The sequence below is a fragment of the Anser brachyrhynchus genome, assembly GCF_964034855.1.
Source record: "Anser brachyrhynchus genome assembly, chromosome: 21".
In the NCBI taxonomy this organism is placed as follows: domain Eukaryota; kingdom Metazoa; phylum Chordata; class Aves; order Anseriformes; family Anatidae; genus Anser; species Anser brachyrhynchus.
The window spans coordinates 2845963-2867762 of NC_137714.1; the positions used below are offsets into that span (position 1 = coordinate 2845963).

General features: G+C 54.9%; 1 protein-coding gene across 1 annotated transcript in view; it reads right to left on the minus strand.

Moving 5' to 3' along the window:
* Window positions 1-2579: 2579 nt before the first annotated feature.
* EPHA8 (EPH receptor A8) overlaps window positions 2580-21800 on the minus strand; it is a 49950-nt gene continuing 30729 nt past the window's right edge. The window contains exons 4-17 of the mRNA XM_080564244.1: window positions 17314-17469; window positions 15921-16256; window positions 15044-15168; window positions 14704-14866; window positions 14277-14373; window positions 13408-13475; window positions 12778-12903; window positions 11883-12068; window positions 10732-10793; window positions 10133-10342; window positions 7588-7737; window positions 6256-6446; window positions 5741-5896; window positions 2580-4142 (exon numbers count right to left, since the gene is read on the minus strand). Coding sequence (XP_080420370.1) covers window positions 4028-4142; window positions 5741-5896; window positions 6256-6446; window positions 7588-7737; window positions 10133-10342; window positions 10732-10793; window positions 11883-12068; window positions 12778-12903; window positions 13408-13475; window positions 14277-14373; window positions 14704-14866; window positions 15044-15168; window positions 15921-16256; window positions 17314-17469 — 2141 coding nt within the window. The 3' untranslated portion in view covers window positions 2580-4027. The remainder of the gene's footprint in view (window positions 4143-5740; window positions 5897-6255; window positions 6447-7587; window positions 7738-10132; window positions 10343-10731; window positions 10794-11882; window positions 12069-12777; window positions 12904-13407; window positions 13476-14276; window positions 14374-14703; window positions 14867-15043; window positions 15169-15920; window positions 16257-17313; window positions 17470-21800) is intronic.

Genomic DNA, 21800 nt, shown 5'->3' on the forward strand with positions numbered 1-21800 from the left:
TGGGGGTTAAAATGGCATCCATGAAGGGTATTTCTATCTTGCTTCATGTTATCCTGAGTAATTTGCTTGGACACGATGCTAAATGGCTGTGCTAAAAGCAGAGAGAGAAAGGGGTTTGGGAATACAGCCTTCCTTGGCAGACTGAGCTGGTATGTGATCAGACAGGAATCGTATTAGTAAACACAAAGCCGAGCTCGCCATCTGTTAACGCCATCCACGGAGTGGATCTGACCCCTGCAAACCTGCATAAAGCTGGCACAAAGCGCGCGTGGGTGCGGAGCTGAGATGGGCGGCTTCGTGCAGGGCTCCACGGGTGCTCTGCGAGCCCAGGCTGCCACCTCCAGGCACACGAAGCTCGCGGAGCCTCGCTTGTTACTGACACAGCCAAATCCGGCACGGTCAGCTGTGAATTAAAAGCTCCAGAGGTGACTTGTAGGTAGCTTGGGGTAATATCGGGTGTGACTAGAAAAGGAAACTGTTTTACCAGGTTCCCAAGGGTGCACGCGGGTTCCCAAAGGAACCAAGAGCAGTTCTGGAGTGTGCAAGTTAGAATAAAAGTCCCTCTGGGGACATCTAAGAAGGTGTGAAAGTCTTGATGGCTGCTGTGGGACGTGAGGGGGGTTATTTGCTGCCAAGCCCAAGCCAGAGTTTCCATCTCCTGTCCTCGGAGGGAAGGGTTGGCCTCTGCATCAGCTCCTTCCCCAGGGCAGGTTCCCCAAGCCCTCTCCACAAGGGGTTTTGCACGATGTGAATGTGGTTTTGCACGATGTGAATGCCAAACTTTATTCGTAAGTGAGATAAATCAGCAGGATGTGGGTTCTCAGCGAGCGATGCCATAACCCAGCACCCCCAGGCCATGCCACGTGCCCGGTGCCAGCAATGAACCAGGAGCAAGGTGCAGAACCGTGGCTGTCCCCGTCTCTGCGTGGTGGGGAGAGGAACACACATAGGTGTGCGCGTTGGCACGCGTGTGGAGGAGCTGCGTGAGGTGACCTGCGGAGGTCCCTTCCGACCATATTCCCTTGAGGGACAGATAAAGGCTCCAGCAAACCAGAAAGGTGGGATATCACGCTGATGGGTGGATTTAGGAGGTGATGGGGAAAGGAGAAGGGTCCAGGGCAGAAGTTAAGGGACATGAGCACACGAGGAGCAGCAGGCATCCTGCAGTCATGATGTGGGTGGTAGAAGATCCCGACACAATAACAAGACAGGCAGACACCAAAACCCGAGAGCAGATGGCAGGGCTTGCAAGCTCAGCCCTCAGCTGGGGATGCTGCACAGCAGCAGCTTCTCCAGCCTGGAGCCAATGCATCAGGACAGGGGACACGGGGGAGGGCGATGGGAGGCCAGAGAGGAGGGCCTGGGAGGACGGAGGTGCTGAATGGGGCCGGCAGGGGCTGCAGGTGAGAGGACAGCAGGACGGCATGTGGGCAGCTGGCACCAGACTGGCCTAACCCCATGGCAGGGGCTGCACTGCCTGGGGACGGTCACCTCCATCCCTGAAGGGCGGCGGGGGCTGGGGGCACACGTGCTGTCAGTGACACAGAGGGACCCAACGCTGCGGTGCCCTTTTGGATTTATATGGCAAGTAAAATGTGAGCCTTTCCTGTAAATGCTGGCATCACCCCGGTCCCTGTGTCTCATATGCTGGCAAATCCTTTGCTGGAGAGCAGCTAACCTTCCAGCTAAACGCCTACAAGACGGGCTTTGTAAGCCCACCTGCAAAATACTTCAGCTCAGACTACAGGAGAGAAGGATTGAAGTTTGCTGGTTTTTTTATTTTTTTATTTTTTTGCTTTTTTTTTTAACAATTCCTAAATTACCAGGCAGGTAAGCCTAGACATTCCTGTTCCCTAGGGGTGTATCCTTCACATGTGGGATAATTTCTGTTGCAGGGAAGGAGGTGGCTAGCTGGGCGTTGGAGTGCTGGCCCTTCCGTGCCTGTGAAGCACCCTTTGAGGCCCCTGTTTTCTCTGTGAGCGGTAAGGCAGTTTTCTGCAGCACAGGGGCAATAACAGGCGAGGCGATGGCCCGTGGGAAGAAGGAATTTTATTGTCCAGGAGGAGGTGCACACTGCCCCGTGCTGCAGGGCTTGGAGGGAACGCTGTGGTCACTCTGACTGCAGGGGGGGGTGCGTGGCGGGTCTGAGTGCAGGATGCGGAGTGCAATACGAATTCAACAACACATTGCATCTGTCCCCCGTTACAAAGAGCTTCCATAGGAAGAAGTAAAGTGCCCGCCACAGCCAGAGAATCCATCAGGACATAAGTGCCCAGGATAGAAAGCTAAGCCAGCCCCGGAAAGGCCAGTTTAGCCAGGATTATTGCAACTGGGAAATGGCTTTAACCCTCCCCCCCACCCGCCTGGTGCCCAAACAGTGCTGGGAGAAGCAGACCCTGGGCCAGATCCTGCCCGTACCTGCACTGGGGTGGTGCTGGATTTTCTGTGCAAGTGCTCAGGACAGGATGCTGTGGCGGGTCCCCAGCAGGCAGCGAGGGCCCCCACCAGCACTTCTCCTTCTCCAGCACCCCCACCCCCCCACCCGAGCCGTGCTCCCAGCAGAGTTTTTTTTTTTTTTTTTTTTTTTTGCAGTGAGTTCAGCCCCGCAGCTGGGGCTTCTGTGCTTTGAGAAACGTCTGTGTACATAACATCAGATTTCAGTAAAACAGTTCCCAACCCATAGAAAAATGTACTTACAGTCTGGAAAGCCTTCAGAGCCCCCAAGCCTGCTCACCCACCCCGGCACACCTGCATCACTGCACCCACCTCAGCCTCTCAGACCAGCTCCATGTGTCTTTGGAAGCTGTTGCTCCATACCAGGGAAGCTTACCAAAAGAGATGCTCCTGTGGGGGACAGAGGAGAGACGAGGAAGAAAGGCCAACCTCCCTGGCACCTGGCTTACCAGCCCGGGCAGTGCTGGAGATCCTGCCAGCCCTGCCTGACACGGCTGAGCAGAGCCTCTTTCTCCAGCCACAGGGCTGTGTGGCTGCAGCTGGAAATATTGCTCAGGACCCCCACTCTGCAGATGACTTGGCAGCCCCAGGTGTAGGCGGGTAGCATGGGTTTCTCTAGGGTAATATAAGAACAAAGTTTGGCAGAAATCCCTCTGGCCCCCAACCACATGAGATGGGAACAAACTCTCCCACCCTGCTGGGTGCAGGTCTGGGGGAGGCCAGAGGAGCTGGCAGTTCTGCCGGGGAGAAACCTGAGCTTGTGGCCCTAGAAAGCATGTCTGGGCTGCCCCGGGATGCTTGTGCTGTTATCCAGTGAAGAGCAGTGCTGGTGTGCTCATGAGGTGGAGAGTCTCCTGTGGGACCTGAGATTTCCTGAGGCTCCAGAGAGCAGACCCTGGCCACCTCTTTCCCCGTGTGAGGAAAGGGCCAAAGTATCCTCCGCACAGAGCCCGCCGGCAGTTCCTAGCGCTGTCAGCCTGTACCCCGTCCCCTGCCCTCCTGGGCTTAGTGGAGGTGGACCACGAAGCCACCTGCAGGCTGGTGCAGTTCAGGAGGAGCACGCAGGGACAAGGATCAGGGCTCTCTCTGCCACGTGGCAGCCTGCAGGGCCCTCCTCAGCTCAGAGCTCCGCCAAACTCCCCACCTGTCCGATCCACGGGAGCTGGAGCCCGTGACAAGCCCAGTCCTGCTGGTCCTGGTATTGCTGCTGTGAGTGCTGCCCCTCCCTCTGCAGGTGCCGCTGGGGCCATCCCGCCGTGTGAAGGGGTTGCCACCTGTCTAGCACAGCTGTGCGGGGACCCCCAGCCCCACAGGGACACAGCAGAGGATGGAGAGAGGAAGGACCTGTCTCTAGCCTGCTTGGAAGTCTGCTCCCCGCTTCAGATGGGGGAAGGAGGCAGCAGGATTGTCGAGGTAACTGGAAAGCCGTATTTCCACTGAAGCTCAAATCAGAGATGCTGGAGGAGTTCCAGATCCTGGTCTGGTGCCCCCCTTTTTCCTGCTCACCACCCTGCTGCCCCCAGGTCAGGGTAAGTGTTAAGGAATGTCCGATGTGGGTCTGCGAAGCCGGTGATCAGAGATGCCTCCTGGGGCCATTTGTGTTCAGCAGCTGGGACCGCATGGCCTGGATACTGCTCAGGATCTTCTTCTGGTGGCCCATCATGGTGATGCCCAGACTCCGAATGTCCCTGGAGAATAAGGACACAGTCAGACAATCCACGGGATGGCCTCATGCCCACAGAGACACAGCTCCTCCCTGCATGCACACCCCACGGACCAGCCCAGGACCCCTCTCCTGGCTCTCCTCCATTTGCCCCTCAGCACAAGGCTGCCTGGGGCCCATGACGTGCTCCACAGGGGAGGAGAGGCTGTCATTCCCCCTGGCACAGTCTCCTGACAGGGCCGCTGTGACAGCCGGGGGGGGAGCAGGAGCAAGGGGCACCGCTCGTGACAGGCTAGTAGGTGACAAGATCGATGCTCTGAAATTGGATTCAGTTTTAGTGAGATGCCCTTAGATAATCCAGTCAGAAAGACAGGCAGATGATGAGCCTTCTGCAGGCAAAAGCTTCCCTGGTGTGTGGGAGAAACAAGGATCTGTGTCCGTTCAGTGCCACGGCGAAGGCCCCAGGTACAGCCCCCGATCAATGCACATGACAGCCCTCTGCCTGCATCTCTCCATCTTCCCTTTCACCTCCTCCTGCTTTACCCGTCCCAGCTCAACCAACGCTTTCACTGTCACATCCTTTCTGAGTCATGGCAGCTACTGCTTTTGGCAAGGAGCAACTCTCCTCAGAGGTAGAAGAGATTTTTTCCAGCCCTGGTGTGAGAGCTAACACCAGAGGATGGTGAACGTAAGCCCAGGATGTATTTGCCATCTCTTCTGGTACCACTTGTGGCATCAGCTACCTCAAAGAACCCCTAGAGAGGTGCCAGAGCAAGCTCTTTACAACAAGAGGAGGAGGATGGACGGTGGGAAAAGCCTTTCTCAACACCCCTTAACCCAGCCTTGATCTCTAGGGAGCAATTTCTGCCTCTCTTGCACTCCTGTTCCATGCAGACAGGAGCCCTGGGCCCAGCGACCCAGCACATGGTGATGCTGGAAGCTCTCCTGTAGCTCCCTGCTTTTTCATTTCTCTCTGCTGTGAGTGAGAAAGGTGGCAAGAAAGAGGCAGGGGGAGGACTGTGTTTACTAGGAAGAGGATTTCCAAAGCATCCAGGCTGAGGCTATGGCCTTCCAGTCACACTGAGGCCCTGGGGCCTCCCTGCCCAGCTGCAACGAGCAGGCAGCCAGTGCACAGAGGTCTGAGCTCCCATCATTGCCCTGGAATCCCACACCCTATGAGTAGAGAAGCTGAGAGTACGACCCAGACATGCCTTTGGTGGAGGAGACAAAGCTGAGAAGAGCAGGGAGACCAAAATCGTGTATCTGACCCTACTTTGAGCAAGCAGTTGGACTAGATGAACTCCTGAAGTGCCTTACAATCTGAATTACTTCCTTCTAATTATTATTATTATTAATAATAATAATAATAATTTATATTTATATATATAAAGTGCCTATCACCATATTGATAAACGCTCTTTGGAACCACTCTATGACAACCGTGGAGCTCCATCACAGAGCTGCCATGGAGCGCCAGAGGTGGCCAGGTTCTCACACACCCTCTCGGAACAACTCCCACATCTCTGCTCAAAGGTCACTGCTGCCATGGACATCATCCCAGGACTCAGCATTAACCTGGTACAGGTTATGTACCAGGTTACGTATGTTAATGTTGGTACTCACTCAATGTTCATTCGCATCACCATGCCCAGGGAGGAGTACCCTGCCATGGCGAAGTTGTCCCGGTAGTGCCCCAGCCGGATGGAGTCCAGCCAGTCCTCGACAGTCAGGCAGCCGGAGAAGTCGAGGAGACCCCTGTCGAAGGGTGTTTGGGTGAACCTGAGAGCGGGACAGAAGTGATTAATTATCCCAGGAGCTCAGATGGAGATGGTGGTCCTAGGTGTTCCACCTCAGAGAGGGGAGGACTTGGAGAGCCCTCGCTGTGAAGGTAGGCACGCTGCTACATGGGCAGTGCTGCACGTGCTTGGCTCAGCCCCGTTGTTGGGACACTTCGGTGGGTGCAAGGCAGCAAAATGCAGGACGTTTACCACCACCCACTGCAACCAGTGGTCACAGGGCAAGCCACTGTTGCTAGAACTGGACCGAAATATCCCTTTTTTGTGGCAACCCACACGCTCTGCTTGCCGTCAGCTGTGGCTTGATGGGGTCTACCCCTGCTCATCACGGCGAGCCCTTACCGGTTCACTGTGGCCGTGCACTTGAGGCTGTCGGGGTTGCGGATAAGCTTGTCCAGGACGCCGACGATCTGGGAGAAGCGGGGCCGCTCGCTGCGCTCCTTCTGCCAGCAGTCCAGCATGAGCTGGTGCAGGGCCGTGGGACAGCCCATGGGGGCGGGCAGGCGGTAGCCTTCCTCCACCGAATTAATGACCTGGAAGGAAGCCACAGCGCTGGAGCGGAGCTGCTCTCCTGCCCGGCTCTGAGCACCCTAGACTGCTATGCACAGGGGAGATCCCCGGTGCATGAGCTGTTAAGGCCATCAGAAGGGGAAGCAGGGAGGTGTACACAAGATTCATGCTAAATGACAATTTTTATTGCCGGTGAGCTGCGTGCGGACTCTGCGGAAAGCTGAAAGCAGGCTGGACACCACACACATACAAGAAATCACTGCTCTGAGAGCAGATTTATTAAATGGTCCAACAGGCCTAAAGTATTGCAGCTTGCCTCCAGCAGATAAGTCATGAGGGCTTCATTCACATTCAGTTATTCTACAGCCAGGGCTTGCCACTGGTCAGCAAAGCTGGGAGAAACCCCACTCAAAGGACCTGTGCAGACGACGTTGTGCAAGTCACTGCAGCCACCATCTGTCACCAAAGCCACTTTCTATTATAGGAAAAACACCACAGAGAGGGGGGATTCCCAGGACTCAAGAGCAGGGAGAAAGCAGGCAGGTTTATGGCACCCATAGACAAAATAAAGGAGTCCTATGGTTCTGCAGAGTCAAAAGCATCCATTCTCTGCCTCCTTTTGGAAATTTTGCACCCAGTTTTTAGTCAGGCAATAACCTACATTTTACTTTAGTTTTTATGCTATCCTTGATATAAGAGTGGCCCCCAACGGCACTGCCGAGCCCATAGCCTACTGCTGGGTGCCACAAGTCTGGGGCTCTTGGAAGCCACGTGTGGGCAGCAGGTGTGGGAGGAACCGGCGGGTCAATGCGGTGGGGTGGCAGCGATCCTAAGGAAGCCCTGACCCCTAGCAGGCAATGGGTAAGATGGCACAACGTACGCTGAAGCTCTCCAGCTAGCAGAAAGGCTTGCACAGAGCAGCAGGCTGGGGTGGGAGACCCGCCGTGCACAACCAGACACAGCCAGGAGCCACCGCGCGGCAAAACGAGAGGCAACAACAGGCAACACACCGATGCCCCCACTAAGGGGACAGGCACGTTGCGCACAGCCCAGCGGGGATGTGAGGAGAGGCAGGGGCTGCTCTGTGGGTCCCTTTTCCCTGGCACCCCCGCTAGGCTGGCTCGGGACGGGGCAGGAGGCGAGGCAGGCCTCACGTCCACTCACGTCCCGGTTGGTCATGTTCCAGTAGGGGCGTTCGCCGTAGGCCAGCACCTCCCACATGACGATGCCGTAGCTCCACACGTCGCTGGCCGAGGAGAACTTGCGGTAGGCGATGGCCTCCGGAGCCGTCCAGCGGATGGGGATCTTGCCCCCCTGCAACAGCAAGCAAGGAACGCGTCATTTCGATAGCTCCCGTGGGAGGGAGGAGGGGAGTGCTGGGCCTTGCTGCTTTGGGGCAGGGATCAGCATCAGGGCCAGGGCAGACACCACACTGCGTTTCTGTGTCAGATGGCTCCTGGCGATCCAAGCTGTGATGGCCAGCTCTCATTACGGGCAGAGGATCGCACATCGTGATGCTCCAGGGCTGGCTGCATCCTGCACGCTTCACTGTGCACTGTTCCCTTTTTGCCCCCAACCTATTGGGTTGTTTCCACCTTTTGGAGCACTAGCACGAAGCTTTCATTTCACTGGGATGCACCTCTGCCTGGAAAACACGGGCAGCTCCCTTGGCCCTGCACTGCTGGGTCCTCTCCTGATCTCAGGCTGCCCCAGCAGAACTGGGATCCAGAACAGCTACACTGGATGGGCAGTGGGCATCTTCTGGAAAGCACTGAGGAGGCCATCAGCACAAGGTAACCCTAAAGCTGTACTGGAAGGATGACTTCGAGGAATCTCCAGTGGAGGAAGGAAAAAGCTGTACTATTTTACAAGGTCTTCTTTGAAATGTCATGCGTGATGCTGGCCCTCGGTGCCCAAGAGAGGAGAAATCAGTGGTGAGGTGGAGCAAAGGGCTACCAGAGCACAAAGGACACAGAGCTGACCCTAGGCACAGGCAGAGAGCCTGACTCATTTAGTGCAGAAAGGAGGGAGAGTCATGGCATGTGTCTGTTACTGATTTGGCAGACGAGTGCTGAAGAGAACTTGTTGAATTAAAGGCTGACTATGATAACAACAACAACAACAACAACAAAAACTAAAAAAAAAAAGTAATAAATGGGCTAAGAATACATCTAAATTGAAATCGTGGTTGCTGGCAATCTGAACAGAAAAGATGCAAAAACATCCTTATTTTAAGGATATCCCAAATGGCGCCTTGCCAGAGTGCTTGTATTCCCGATCCTGTCACTTCATGTTAGTGGTTCATTTTTATCTGGGCTATGCAACAGGTAAGAGCTACCAGCTCTGGTGGGTTTCACCACGCCTGGATGCCTCAAAGCCTCTTCTTGTGACATGCACAGTGGTAGCTCCATACTCTACTGACCTCTCTGCTTGCATTCATGCTGGATACATTAAGACAGCATCTCTAGAAACTGGGCAGGATTGGAAAGGATCAGCATGTAGGTCAATACGTGTGCTCTGGTCACTCAGGTCACCCTCCTGGTCCTCTACAGTCCCTGCCACACCATTTCCAGAAATTCCTTTTTAATGTGGCAAAGCTCAGAGACTGCCTTGGTGGGTGGCAGGCCAGGCTATCTGTGTGAAGATGGCCTGCTCTGAGGTCAGGAAGCCCTAGCCGATCTTGGGCCCCTTCTTGCCTTTCCGCCAGGCTGAATCCTGAAATGAAGGTTCTCCTGAAGGAGTGGTCTCCAGGCTGAGTCACTGTGCACCCACCTCTCAGACCTGCAACCACGTTAGGGCATGCTTTGCAGTGCCACGAGCCAGCCCAAACCAACCTGAAGCTCTTTCTGCCTGTCTAGTCCTGGTCTTTCTGAAAAGTGATGCTCAGACTCCACAGCTGCCTCTCCAAACTGACCCACATCAGGGAAGTCTATCTGCCAAAGGACTGCCTTGGGAGAACGCTAATTTATTTCACGTCCAGAGAAAAGCAAGAAGAACATGTTCCCTCAATGAATTTCATTTTCCCTCTTATGACCTCCACTAGAGGAGCACATCAAGCTCCAGTGCTGTCAGGCTGGCCAGAGAGTCTTAAAATAGGTTCACAGACAAACGTGTCCTACATTAAAACAAAATCATCTAGGCTGCAAAGCCAAGTACTTGCAAGTCAAAAAGCTCAAGAATTTTCACTCCCGTCCTTTCCACACCCCTGAATGAGGCAGTGTCACTTGGAGGAGCTGTCACATGGAGAGTGTGACCATGCTACTGAAGACTATCAAAGCGATTGACCTGTGGTTGAAGGAGTGGATGGAGCTACAGTCTAGGGATGGACTCCAACAGGGACATGGGAGCATCCCATGGAATGGTCCTTGCATGCCAATGGGAGCTGCTGGCTGGGGAGTTTTGATAACTTCCCTGTTCTCCTACCCTGCTTCTCTTTGTTCACTGCACACTTCGGTTGTGGGATGTCTCTTTATGAAGGAGAGTGTTCTCATATAATGCTTTGAAGGTCAGAAACGCTTTGGGTTCACGTCCAGGTAGCAGTGGTGAGGTGACCGTCTCCATTCCTGCACTGCCTACCTTGACTTGGGTGTCTAACCTTTGCACCCTCACTGGACTGGGGCAATCACCACCTGTAAAGCTCAGCAAAAAAAAAAAAAAAAATAAAAAAATAAAAAAAAAAAAAAGAGTTTTAACACTAAGAGCCACGCACCGTGGTGGTATATGCAGCGTCAGGGTCATCCTCGAGGATGCGTGAGAGGCCGAAGTCAGACACCTTGCAGACCAGGTTGCTGTTCACCAGGATGTTGCGGGCAGCCAGGTCCCGGTGCACGTAGCCCAGGTCAGACAGGTACCTCATGCCTGCTCCGATGCCACGCAACATGCCCACCAGCTGGATGATGGTGAACTGCCCATCGTGTTTCTGGAGAGGAAGTAACACACAGGCTATTCATTTTTTTATTTTTTTTTCCTTCCCCAGCAGTCCCGTTGACACTGCTATCATTAAACTAACTCCTGAGTAGCTCTTATCTTTGGCGTAGCACCTCCTCTAACTCCAGAGCCTCTGTCTTGGCCCAAAGTCCGTGCTCCCAACACCTCTGCGTGCTGCTTGGGCAGGTGTCCCTGCCTTTGCAGGGAGCCAGCCGCAGTGCCCTGGGGCCAGTGGCTGCTGGAGAGGGGAAAGCCCAGCGCCCGCTGCTCTCACACAGGGGCCACGGTGGTCACAGGGCTGAGGAGTGTGAACTAACCTCATCTTCATTCTTGCAGCCCAGAGGGATGTGCAATGAATACAAATACAAGAGAGCACTTTACCCTGAGAAAGGCGTCTAGCGAGCCGTTCTCCATGTATTCAGTAACAATCATGACCAATTTGCCTGCAGAAGACAAGGGAGGTCAAGTTAATAGACAAGTCACCTTCCTCTGAGAAGCCCGGTGCCAGGCTTTACTGGGAGCGACATTAATTCAGGCCGGTGGGTCACCTGCAGCCCTGTAGGGTGGTCTCACCACGCAGGAAGGGCATGGTGGTGGAGACGTGGCCAAAACCCCAACTCTTACCCCTCCCTCCAGGCACTATTAATGTGGCTAGGTCAGCTTTCTTATCCCACTGAAATTTGCATGCCATTAACATAAAGCTCTGCATCGCAATGTGCCTTTTTGAAGGAAGGATCCAAATTATTATTCAATACAGGCAGCCTTTAAAACAAACGCTAATAGGTAGGACTTCTCCTAATCCAATAACCCTGTCCTGGGGCACCGGGGAGCGCTGCGCAGCAAGGTGGGTAAGGGCTGCATGGGAAGCTTGTCCTGTAACAGGAGGTGACAGGAGTGGTCTTGATTCATCTCATTAAGCCCCCTCCCTAGGACCGCCGAGATGCTGCCGGAGGTTTGGGCTGCAGCCAGGAACAAGCAGTTCATTTCTCTAATGGGGTTCAAAGGGGAAGGAGGAAAAGCAGCAGGGCTGCCGGGGACAGCCTGTCTCCCTCTGAAGATGTTAATGGGGAATGCCAATCAGGAGAGAAAGCTTCCCGGCACGAAGCATGGCCCAAGCCTGAAACCTTCAGCCTCACTTCAGATCAGGAACAAGCTACCTGCAATTCAGATATAACTCCTGGGAAGGAGTTGGCAAAGAGACAGGGTTGCACAGGGCTCCCAGCCCCTGCAGACCCCTAAGCTGCTCCCTGCCAGCCCTGTGCACTGTGCTGAAGGAGCCACGTTTTCCTCAATCCCCCCTGCAGACCCCGGGAACAGGAAATCTCCTCACTGCCCTGGGGGCTCTGGTGCTGTCAGCAGGAGGGGGTGGGCTGCAGGGGACCCCGGGATAAATGACAAGAGATTACCCAGGGCAGCTGAAGGATGGTGTGTGTGCCCAAAGAGGCCCCTGACCCCCATCCCCACGGTGCCCCCGGGGAGATAAGCCCCCAGTTGTGCCCCACCAAGGGACCCCGTCCCCACCAGCCACCTACTCCTGGTGACCACCCCTTCCAGGTGGATGACGTTGGGGTGGTCAAACTGCGCCATGATGCTGGCCTCGCTCAGGAAGTCCTGTCTCTGCTTCTCCGTGTAGCCTGCCTTCAGAGCCTTGATGGCCACGGAAATCTCCCTCTTCCCCGGCAGTTTCAGGCGGCCGTAGCACACCTCTCCAGACTCCCCTGCAAGGCAAGCGAAGGTGTGGGCATGGTGCTCAGCTCCTTGCACGGACCCTCCAGCACCACAGATCACCCGGTCTGCCCCCGTATGCCTGCAGCGTGCTCCAGCCATTGAAGACGTATAACAGCAGGGATGCCTACTGCTACAAGCAGTCAGGCTTCCTATTGCTCGTCTGCTTGGCTGGCCCTGCGCCGTCCCTCAGCACACGGGGTGAGCCTCCACCAGCCCCTGAGGCACTGCTGGTGAAGCTCTAGCTCTGGATCTGTCCTGTTCTTCCTTGCAAGCCCCTGTTCCTAGGCAAAAACCCATTTTGTTCTGAAAATTTACCACTCTGCTTGCTATTTTGCTCGTGTCTTGTCACCCCAGATGCTTGCTCCGAGGTTTGAGAGCAGGGTGGCCGCGTTTGAGCACCCACGCGGGACAGGGCGAGCCATCTGCTGGTGTCAGGCTGAGCCGTCGGTGCCACGCTGGCTGAGCAGCTCCCGCCTGCGCCAAGCTGACGCAGGAGAGTTTATTTCATGCACTAAAAAAACCCATCCTACTCACGGTTCTCATCTCAGGGAAATAAGGAGCAGATGAAGCCCTGATTGAGCATTGTTACAGAACCCTGCAGCCTGCTGTGGTCCCAGCGGGCTGTGGAGATGTCCCTGCCTCCCAGCAAATTGCCCAAGCAGATGGGATGCAGAGAGGCAGCCTGGGCTGGGGACTCACCAGACCCAATGACTTTCTCAATCTTGATCCGGGAAGCCTCGATTTCACGGGTGAACTCATGCACGGCTTGGCAAGGGTCCTCATACGTGTGGGGGTCCACGTAGAACTTTGACTCGGGGAATTTCACTGTCAGGTTTCAAAGGGGAGAGAGGAGACAAGCTCTTCCACACAGCTCCGCCGTGAGGTGGGTGCCCAGGAGCTGGGCGTTGGACAGGCAGGGGCAGGACTCCTTGGGGTGACATGCTGGGGATCCCCAAGGAAACCCAAGGCACTTTTTGGCATGGCAATATCCTTAGAGCACTCCAGGATTGGCCATCCAGATCTCCTCCATATGATTCACACCCCCATCAACTCCTTCGTGACCCCTCATGTGAGATTGTGGTGAATTTCCCACTCTTCTGGCCTGCTGATGACTTAGATGAACCTGCTACAACCCCATTACGAGTGCACCCCTGGGATCAGAGCCCCAGTTCAGCTCTCTTAGACACATCCCCAGAAGCCGGAGTGGACAAAATCCTTCTCCCTGGAAACCACAGCAGTGCTGGGGAAAATGGTCCAGGTCCTTGCCCATTCAGGGGGCTGAGGTCCTTTGCACCCCAGGGGCAGGAGGAGGAGCAGGGATGGTCCTACCTTGCCCATTCTGATAGTGCATCTTCTCCTCATCAGAGTCCTGGAAAGCCTTGCTGTACCCGCAGTGCCTGTCACAGAGACACAGGGGTCAGAAGGATGCTCCTGTCTCTTCCTCCCACCAGCAGCCCAAAGGCAGGGTAAAGGCAATGCATGCCAGGCCTGGAGCTAAGGCTTTTCCCTCCACCAGCTGCATCACTGCATCTTGCTGGGCTGACACTTTGGCCTGGAGCAGGGGACGTTCTGGGTGCTCCCCAAGGCTCAGCAGGGCCAAGAGCTTCAGCCCTTTTGTCTCCTCTAGGCAGTGGCGTGCGTGCTGCACATGCCTGGCTCTGTCTTGCTGAGATGTAGCAGGACAAAGTCACTCTTCAGTTTTTCTGATCAAGAAGATATCTGTCTGTTCCTGACCTACCCCCTAGCCCACCCAGTCAGCCCTGGTACTAGTACTGGTAGTGGTAATGGTATAGATATATATATGTACATATATATATATATACACTACTGCTAATGCTATGGCTATTATTATTGCTATTGCTATTGGTATGGCTATGGCTGTTGCTGTTCGACCTGCTGGTTTTATTAGAATTAGAATGGGGATAGTTCGGTTGGAAAGGATCTACAAAGGTCATTGAGTCCACCTGCCTGACCACTTCAGGGCTAACCAAAAGTTAAAGCATATTAGCATTAAATGCCTCTTGAACACTGACAAGCATGGAACAACAGGCAGGATGACTCTGAATGAAGTCTCTTGGCTGAGCCCTGACCTATGGCTGCTCTGGCCAAAAATTAGAAGAGAAAGGCTGTGCCCAAGCTCTCCGGTCCCTCCTGTCCCACTCGGTGACAGGTTGCACAGACGTACAAACAACACTTACCTCTTCTTGCAGATCAGGACCACCAGCAATGCGACCAGGCCAGTGATGAGTGTCAGGCAGATCCAGACAATCGTCATCGTGTCGTACCGGAGAGAGACTGGAAGAAATAGGGTAGGAAGTGGGGAAAGCTCCGCTGGGCTCAGAGACTCCCCTACCCCACCAGGGTCACTATGTTCAATAACAAAGCACCGTCACCTATCCAACACCAGCTTTGGGTCTCTCCCAGTCCACAGGGCCCATTTACAGACAGGGAAACCGAGCACAGGTCTGGGGCAGCCATGGTGATGCAGCAAGCCAGCATGGAGAAGAGTCTGGGCCCTCAGGACCTCCCCAGATCATCTCTGCCCTGTATGTTCTTCCTCCTCTTTCTAACGTATAAGCACATCTCTGGAGGGCTACCTCCAGCAAGACAGCTGCACGCACTCACCTGGTTTCCCCGTCTCCACCTCCACGGTCTGGCTGAACCTCCCACAGCCAGCAGAGGTGCGGGCCCGGACCTGGAAAACGTAGCGGGTCGCGGGCTTGAGCCCCGAGATGGTGGCAGTGGTGTCCTTGGATTTTAGGGTCGAATAGCTCTGCATTTCCTTGTCCTGTGGAAAAGCGACACCGAGAACCTCGCTGCATCAGCACAGCATAACCGTAGGAAGGGAAAAAACTCTTCGAAAATAGTTCTTTTCTCATGGCTGCCTGATAGCAGCAGGGAATATTTGCACCCAGCCTAAATCTGCCCCACCAGGGCTGATGTGCAGCCACGAATTCAGCTTTACCTTCTCGTAGTACTTGATCTCGTACTCCAGGATGATGCCGTTGGGCTGGTCCGGCTCTTGCCACAGCAGGGTGACGCTGTTCTGGCCTGCGCTCTCGTGGCGGACCGCCACCACCTGGGACGGGGCTGGGGACACAAAGACAGGGCATGGGCATGGCAGCAGGGAGACAGAGCCCCGTGCAGGCCCCTGGAAATGGTTTAAAACACATTTCTGCTTTAATTAAAGCCACTGTGGTGATGCCCAAGGGACCATGAAGCAAGGTCCTGGCCCAGCTGGGCTGGATCATCGCGCAGTATTTCCTGGGGAAAGAGCATTTCTCAGTAAGGGATTTGCAAAGATGAAATGTGCACGAGAGAGGCTCTTCCCCACAAAGGCTGTTGTCACCTGCCGGGGGCTGGCACTGGTGTGAGCCGAGAGCAGAGCAGGAACTGCTGCTTGGCCTTTTGGGAGAGGACAGAAGGCTGCAGGGACAATCTGAGGGATTCATGCTCCACTTTGTGTTCCTGTCAATGAACAAGTGTGCTCCGTGCCCCCTGTCTCCTGCAGAAAGGGATCCTCCACCAGTGGCTGCAGGCTGAAGTGGAGGGAAAGGGGTCTGAAAAAGGATACCACGAACCAGAGAAGATAAGGGTGGCCTCGGGCAGCAGCTTTGGGGAGGTAGCTCCCCAAAGCTACCTCCATCTGCAGAGGGAACAGGAGTCACCCCTCACATCTCCCGGGGGACCCATGCTCTCCACCAAGCCCTGCCCGAGGGCAGGCTGGTGCTGCCCCTGCTCACAGCTGGCTCTGGAGGTACCACTTGGGGCAACGCCGGAGCAACATCGGCATCACCCACATGTGCAAATCCTCTGGGATGGGGGGTGTCTGCTCCTCCTACCTGCCTGGTTTGTTGTGATGTTGGCGACCGCAGCCCTCCTGGCCTCCAGGCTGAGGTCCGACACTCCGTTGACGGCCTCCACCCAGAAGGAGTAGTTGGTGTGTGCCAGGAGGTTGGTGACGGTCAGCACGCCCTGCACCAGGCTCATCTGCTGGGGCACGAAGCGGGTGCCACTGCCGCAGGCCTCGCACTGCCCCACGTCCCCCCCGCAGCGCCGGCAGAGCACGTTGTACGTGATGTCGCTGCGCCCACCCTTGTCCAGCGGCGGTCCCCACTCCAGCGTCACCGAGGTGCCGTTCACGCTGGAGACCAGGTTCACGGGAGCCGAGGGGGGACCTGGAAAGGAAGCAGAGGTTTGGGCAGAGAGGGGGATGCCCAAGCACGTTGGGGCTGGCAGAGCAGGGTCCTGGGGAAAATGGGATGGACAGAGGAGGTTCGGTTTCTGGTCAGCGTGTTCTGTGATTCCTAACGGTGCTGCCAAGAGGGGGAAGTGCTCCAAGGAGAAGACAGCAAAGACACGGGTGGGTCTCAGGGTGAATTGCCGTGTAGGACCAGACCGGGAAGCGAGGTGCTCTGGGTCAGCAGAGTACCCAGCAGAGGAGAGCTGAGGGTTTGTTCTGGGGCGAGCAGGGAGCAATGGGGATGGGGGAAGCCTTGTGGGGAAGAACAAAGGTGTCAGGGGGCTGGTGGGTGGAGAGCAGGAACTGCTCTTCTAAAGGGAAGGGTGAACTCCACGGGAGGTCAGCAGTCTTGGGTGGACATCTTGGGACCCTAGGGAAACAAGTCAGACGTTGCTGACCTGCCTTTCACCTTCAGCTAGCAGCCCCAAACCTCTCTGCCCTCCTGGATGAACTGCATAGAGTGCAAATCCTCCTGGGATGCTTTTGTCCCTTTTTTAATAACACTGGGCCCCTAATGCAGACAGCTGGGCTGAAACTAGGTGCCAAGTCCTCGTGCCAACATCCACCCATAGCAAGGGAAAGCGCAGCAACGCTCGTGCTCCCCTGGGACCACCCTGGGCATTTCTGGAAATGGAAGCAGCCAGCAAGAGGCTGGCTGGTGCACTAGCAGGTGAGCTTGGTGGCAGAGCTCAGATCTCGCCCTGCTCCAGTGCAGGATGCAGCCCCAGGAGGGGTGCAGATACTGGCCAGTGATATCTGGGGACCGGCAGGACGAGGATGAGCCAGAGGACGGTGAGGGAGCTCTGCCTGGGAGGTTTCAACTCATGCAACACAGGGGTTGAAAGGCTGCTGCAGCGCCTTGGGCAGCTTGCTCAGAGCTGAAGGTGCACGCTGGGCCAGCCAGGGAGCGTTAGACGTGTGTGAAGACACGACGATGTGTCCGAAGACAAGACAACGTGTCTTCAGGAGCCGCGACAGCTGGGGGTACTTACGGGTGCAGGCGGCCGAGGGGGGGTCCTGCACGGCCCGGTAGAAGCTGCTGTCGCAGCGGCACACGCGGGCTGCCCGGCTCTCCGAGTGGCTGTGCAAGGGGCACTTCGCACACAGCTGGTCCCCGGGAGCTGACTTGTAAAATCCCAGCTGGCAGGCTGCAGAGGAGGGAAGGGGCGATGGTCAGGGGCACGTGCCTGGATGAGAAGCAGCCCACGGCTCGGCGAATCTCGGCAGCACAGAGCTGAACCCCGCTCTCTGCCCCATCCCAGCCCCTCTCCCTGGTGCCCAGGTGAGTTGCCCTCCAGCTGCCCAGCTGGAAACTGGGCTCTGTGAAATCTGCTTTGGTCTCTCCCCCCAGGCTGTATGTGCTGCCATCCCAGTACCTGTTCCCCACTGTTTCACAGGCAGACTCGGGTGCCTCTGATTTTGTGAGCTGCCTGCGAAGCTTGATGTGCTCTCCCTGTAGCTGTGCCTGCTGCCCAGATCTCTCCCAGCTGCAGCTTCTGGGCCACCGCCTGGCTCTGGGGAGGGAGTGCTTCAAAGCTCAAACTGGTAGCACTGGAAATCACACTGTTACCCCTCCTGAGCACTATCATTTATGGGGCAAACTACATTCCTCACTTCACAGTGCTTTCCATACACATGCTGGGTGTGTTTAGGTGCCCAAGGACATCCACATGGGTGGTTTCAGGACTTAAGATCTCCATACCTGGTACATGGCCCTCTGCGTGCCCCTGCTTTGCTGCTATACAAAGCAACGTGTTTCCTTGCTCAGCACAAGGAAGCACACCTTCTCTCGTTTCACTTTGCAGCAAACTGACTTTGCATGCACACTGCCTGCTCTCTGCAGAGGGACAGCAAGGCCAGCTGAGCCAGGCTGAGCTTTTTCTGGTCACACAGCCCACCTTCGGCTGCTCTGCCCCTGCCTGGTGCTGGTGGCTGCGCAGTGGGATCGTGTGCCCATCCCACACCAGGGCTGCCATCAGTATCCTATCTTGTTAGGAAAGCTGATTAGCTCAGCAGTGACAAGTATCACGGCAGGTATCTGTCTGGTGTGGAAGGATCCCTCCTCTCCAGAAGATGTCAGTTCCAAACAGGCTTCCTCTGAGTCTCCATATTTATCAAGCATTTGTAGGACCAGTTCCAGTGTTTCAAGCATTATTCCGGACCCTGAATCATTTCTCTTTTCTCCTACTGAGGTAGTAATACATTCATTTTCCCATCCTTACCCCCAGTGGCCAGCTCTGCATACACCCTCAATTTTTGCTTCCAAGCATGTAGAAGTGTTTTGTCTGCAATCCAGCATCCCTGGTGGTCTGGGTCCCTCCGTGCTGTCCATTTGTTCTGCTCCTAGGTGCTGATTTGTCTTCTTATTAATAACCCTCCTTTTCTTGCCACAGATCTCCCTAGAATGATTGCTGCCAACATATTTCACATATCACATGCTGCATAATAATGCAATAGCCTCTTTATAACTGAGCTACTTCCAGCAGTGGTAGCTGAAGACAACGCTCCAGACATATGCAAGCCTAGCTGGTCCCTCTTCAGACTCTGTCCTCAGCTTGTGAAGCACTTTTGTATTGAACACTGCTTCAAAGGCAAGGGAGCAATTTTGGCAAGATGTCCCAGGAAGGCACTCTCTTCCAATAGCTTTCAAAGGCATCAGAGAGGACAGAAAACCAGGGAGGCAGAGCCGGCAGAGGAGCTGTGCTGTCCCAGCCAGCCACACCAAGGACAGGCCAGGCAGCTTGCCAGGCTCTGGTGCTGACTGCTCCTCGTGATGCCATGCACCGAGAGAGCCGGGGACTCTCTGCCCTTACACCCCAAGAGCCTGCAGCCTCTTGGTTTTGGGCACTGAGATGGGGTGTAAGGCAGAGATGGGGGTTGTTACACCCTCTTCTCAGCTGCAGACAAATTCATGGGGTAGCCAGCTGGCAAAAAAAATAATAAAAAAAAAATCTCTAAGAAGTAAAAGTTTCCAGTTCCTCTGCATGGGAAAGGATGAAAACACAGCATGAGCACAGCCTACCAAACAGGAACGGGGATAGCCCGACAGCCCATGCAGCGTGCACGCCAGGATTTGCCTTCTTCAACTCCCTGCGTGAGCTTGCCCTGCAAACCACCATCATCTCTACCCAGGTGGCAACCTGTAGCCAGGGACTCTTGATTCAAGAGACAGTGAAGCGGTTCCCCCCGACAATATTTAATTAGAGGCAGAGAAATGAGTGCTATATCAGGTATGGAGAGATGGGCCAGGAGGAAAAACAGGAACGTGAAGCACAACAGATTTGCACCAAGCAATTGTAATCACTTAGCATTTAATGCTGTAAAGAAACATTAATTGCCTGTAGCAATAATTCACAATTATTTTAAATGCACCCAGGAGGAAAATTAACATAAATGACAAATTACAGGTGAATTTGTGCACCAGTGAAGGGCTGTTGGCAGCCACCTCCCAGCACCCGGACAGCACAAGCATGCAAGAAGGCTGGAGAGAGACGGGGTCACACACCTCCGTGTGTGTGAGCACTTGCTGTGCATGGAAGCAAGACACTTGGGAGGCCTTTCACAAGCACGGGAGATGGGACACCAGCTTGGTGCCCATGTGCTAGGGCTCAGTTTCGAACAAGCTACGAGCTCACCTCAGGAATATGCACAAAGAGTTAAATCCCTACAGCACCCAATGGCAAGCCTATCCTACTCTGGACTGAGCTCTCCCCTGCTAGGCCAATGACACATGGAAGACCAGGCCCTTCTGGGTTTGCTCTGGGAAGAGCAAACCGACAGAGAAATGGCCAGGAAGAAAAAGTCAGCCAAAGAAATCAGGTCTAAAATCTGCAGAGCTCCATGGTTACAGCGCACGCTGCACCCACGGACATCTGCAGCCACCCACCAGGGAGGTGCAGAAGTGCCGTCCCGCTGCCTTTACCACCACCAAGTTCTGCCACCTGTCACAAGTGTCCTTCCAGGAGCTGTGCAGAAGGTGAGGAATTCTTTTATATATATATATATATATTTTATGAAGTTAATACCCTTTCCCCATGCCTGGGGATCACAGGCAAACAGCCGTGTCCTCTCCTTGCAGAACGCTGAACCTGGGCTTGGCGGTGTGCGACTCCAGCCCTCTGCCCCAGGGGTGGGTCCCCTCTCACCATCCCAGCCTGCTGAAGTTAATGCCACGGGGCTTACACCGATCCCCCCGCTGCACAACACATCTTCCCCGTTATTCCCAGCTCGCTGACAGGCTCCAGAGCAGCAGGCTTGTCTCAGGAACAGCAAGTGTGGGCACGGCTCTGCCAGCCATCTGCGGTTCGGTCCGTTTGTTTCCCTCCCTCTCCATCCTCTGGGGACAGGACAACATCTGCTGATAAACTGGCAGGGCCGGGGAGATGATAGATGGACCTGTCGAGGAGACACTAGCGGGGAATGAGCCACTCTTCGCAGCCCGAGCAGCAGCATGGGACAAGCCCCCTGTGTGTGCCTGGTGGGACCACCGAGGGCTCCTTGAAGGGCACCCTCCATCCCCAGAGGCCAGACAAAGTGGCCGGGACTGAGCTGGGCAGGATCAGGGCTCCACACTGCCCCGGCACCCAGGGTTGTAGGAAACCCAGCCTGAAGTGCTCTGGGAGCCTGGAAAAGGGCATGAAAGCAGGACCCTGCTGCGTCCAGGCATGCAATAAGGACCTACAACGCATTTCGGGTTGTGCCTACAGGTCTTGTTAACTGCCTTACTACTTGAGATGCACTGCGCCCAGGTTTCACCGATTTAATCTTATCCTTTGGCATTGCTGGGAAGAGATAAAGATGGAAATAAAGGTGTCATTGCCACTGTGACAGGCAGAGACAGGCACCGGTCCCAGAGCCCTCCAGGCTGCAGGAGCAGCTAACACAGAAAATCCCATCTCCTTTCAATCCGGTTTCAGCATGATGCTTGCAATATCAGCTACTGCATGACACAGACATTGAAACAGAAGCATAATACTCACAGCCACATCTTAAAAACAGGCATCTGCCTCATTGCCCCCAGCTTGCAACCCTACACCCCTCCCTGTGCCACTCCACACAGCTGAGCTTGTCTCACATCACCCCGGAGTCCGCCTCACATTACCCCTACCCCTTCTCCGCACAATTCAAACCACGTCACACTCTATGCCCCAAAATGTTTTGGAGAGAGAAATGGGGGGAAACTTCCCCCTTGAAGACTTTGAAATCAGTGCTGCTGAAGGCACAGCTGCCTCTGCCCTGCTCTCCTTCTCCACATTACAAATAAATAAATAAATAAGTGCCGGAAATGTCCAAATCCCAACGTGCTGAGAGTGCTGCTCTGCTGCCTAGTGCAGACACTGTGCAGCCTTGCGTAGGTGAGACAGCCTGGCTTATCTTGGAGCTGAAGGCTTTTTTATGAAGTTTATCTGGGGAAATGCTACAGCTCGCAGTAGTAAGATGGAAGCAAGAGGCCCAACGCTAGAATTAGAAAAAGGAAAAA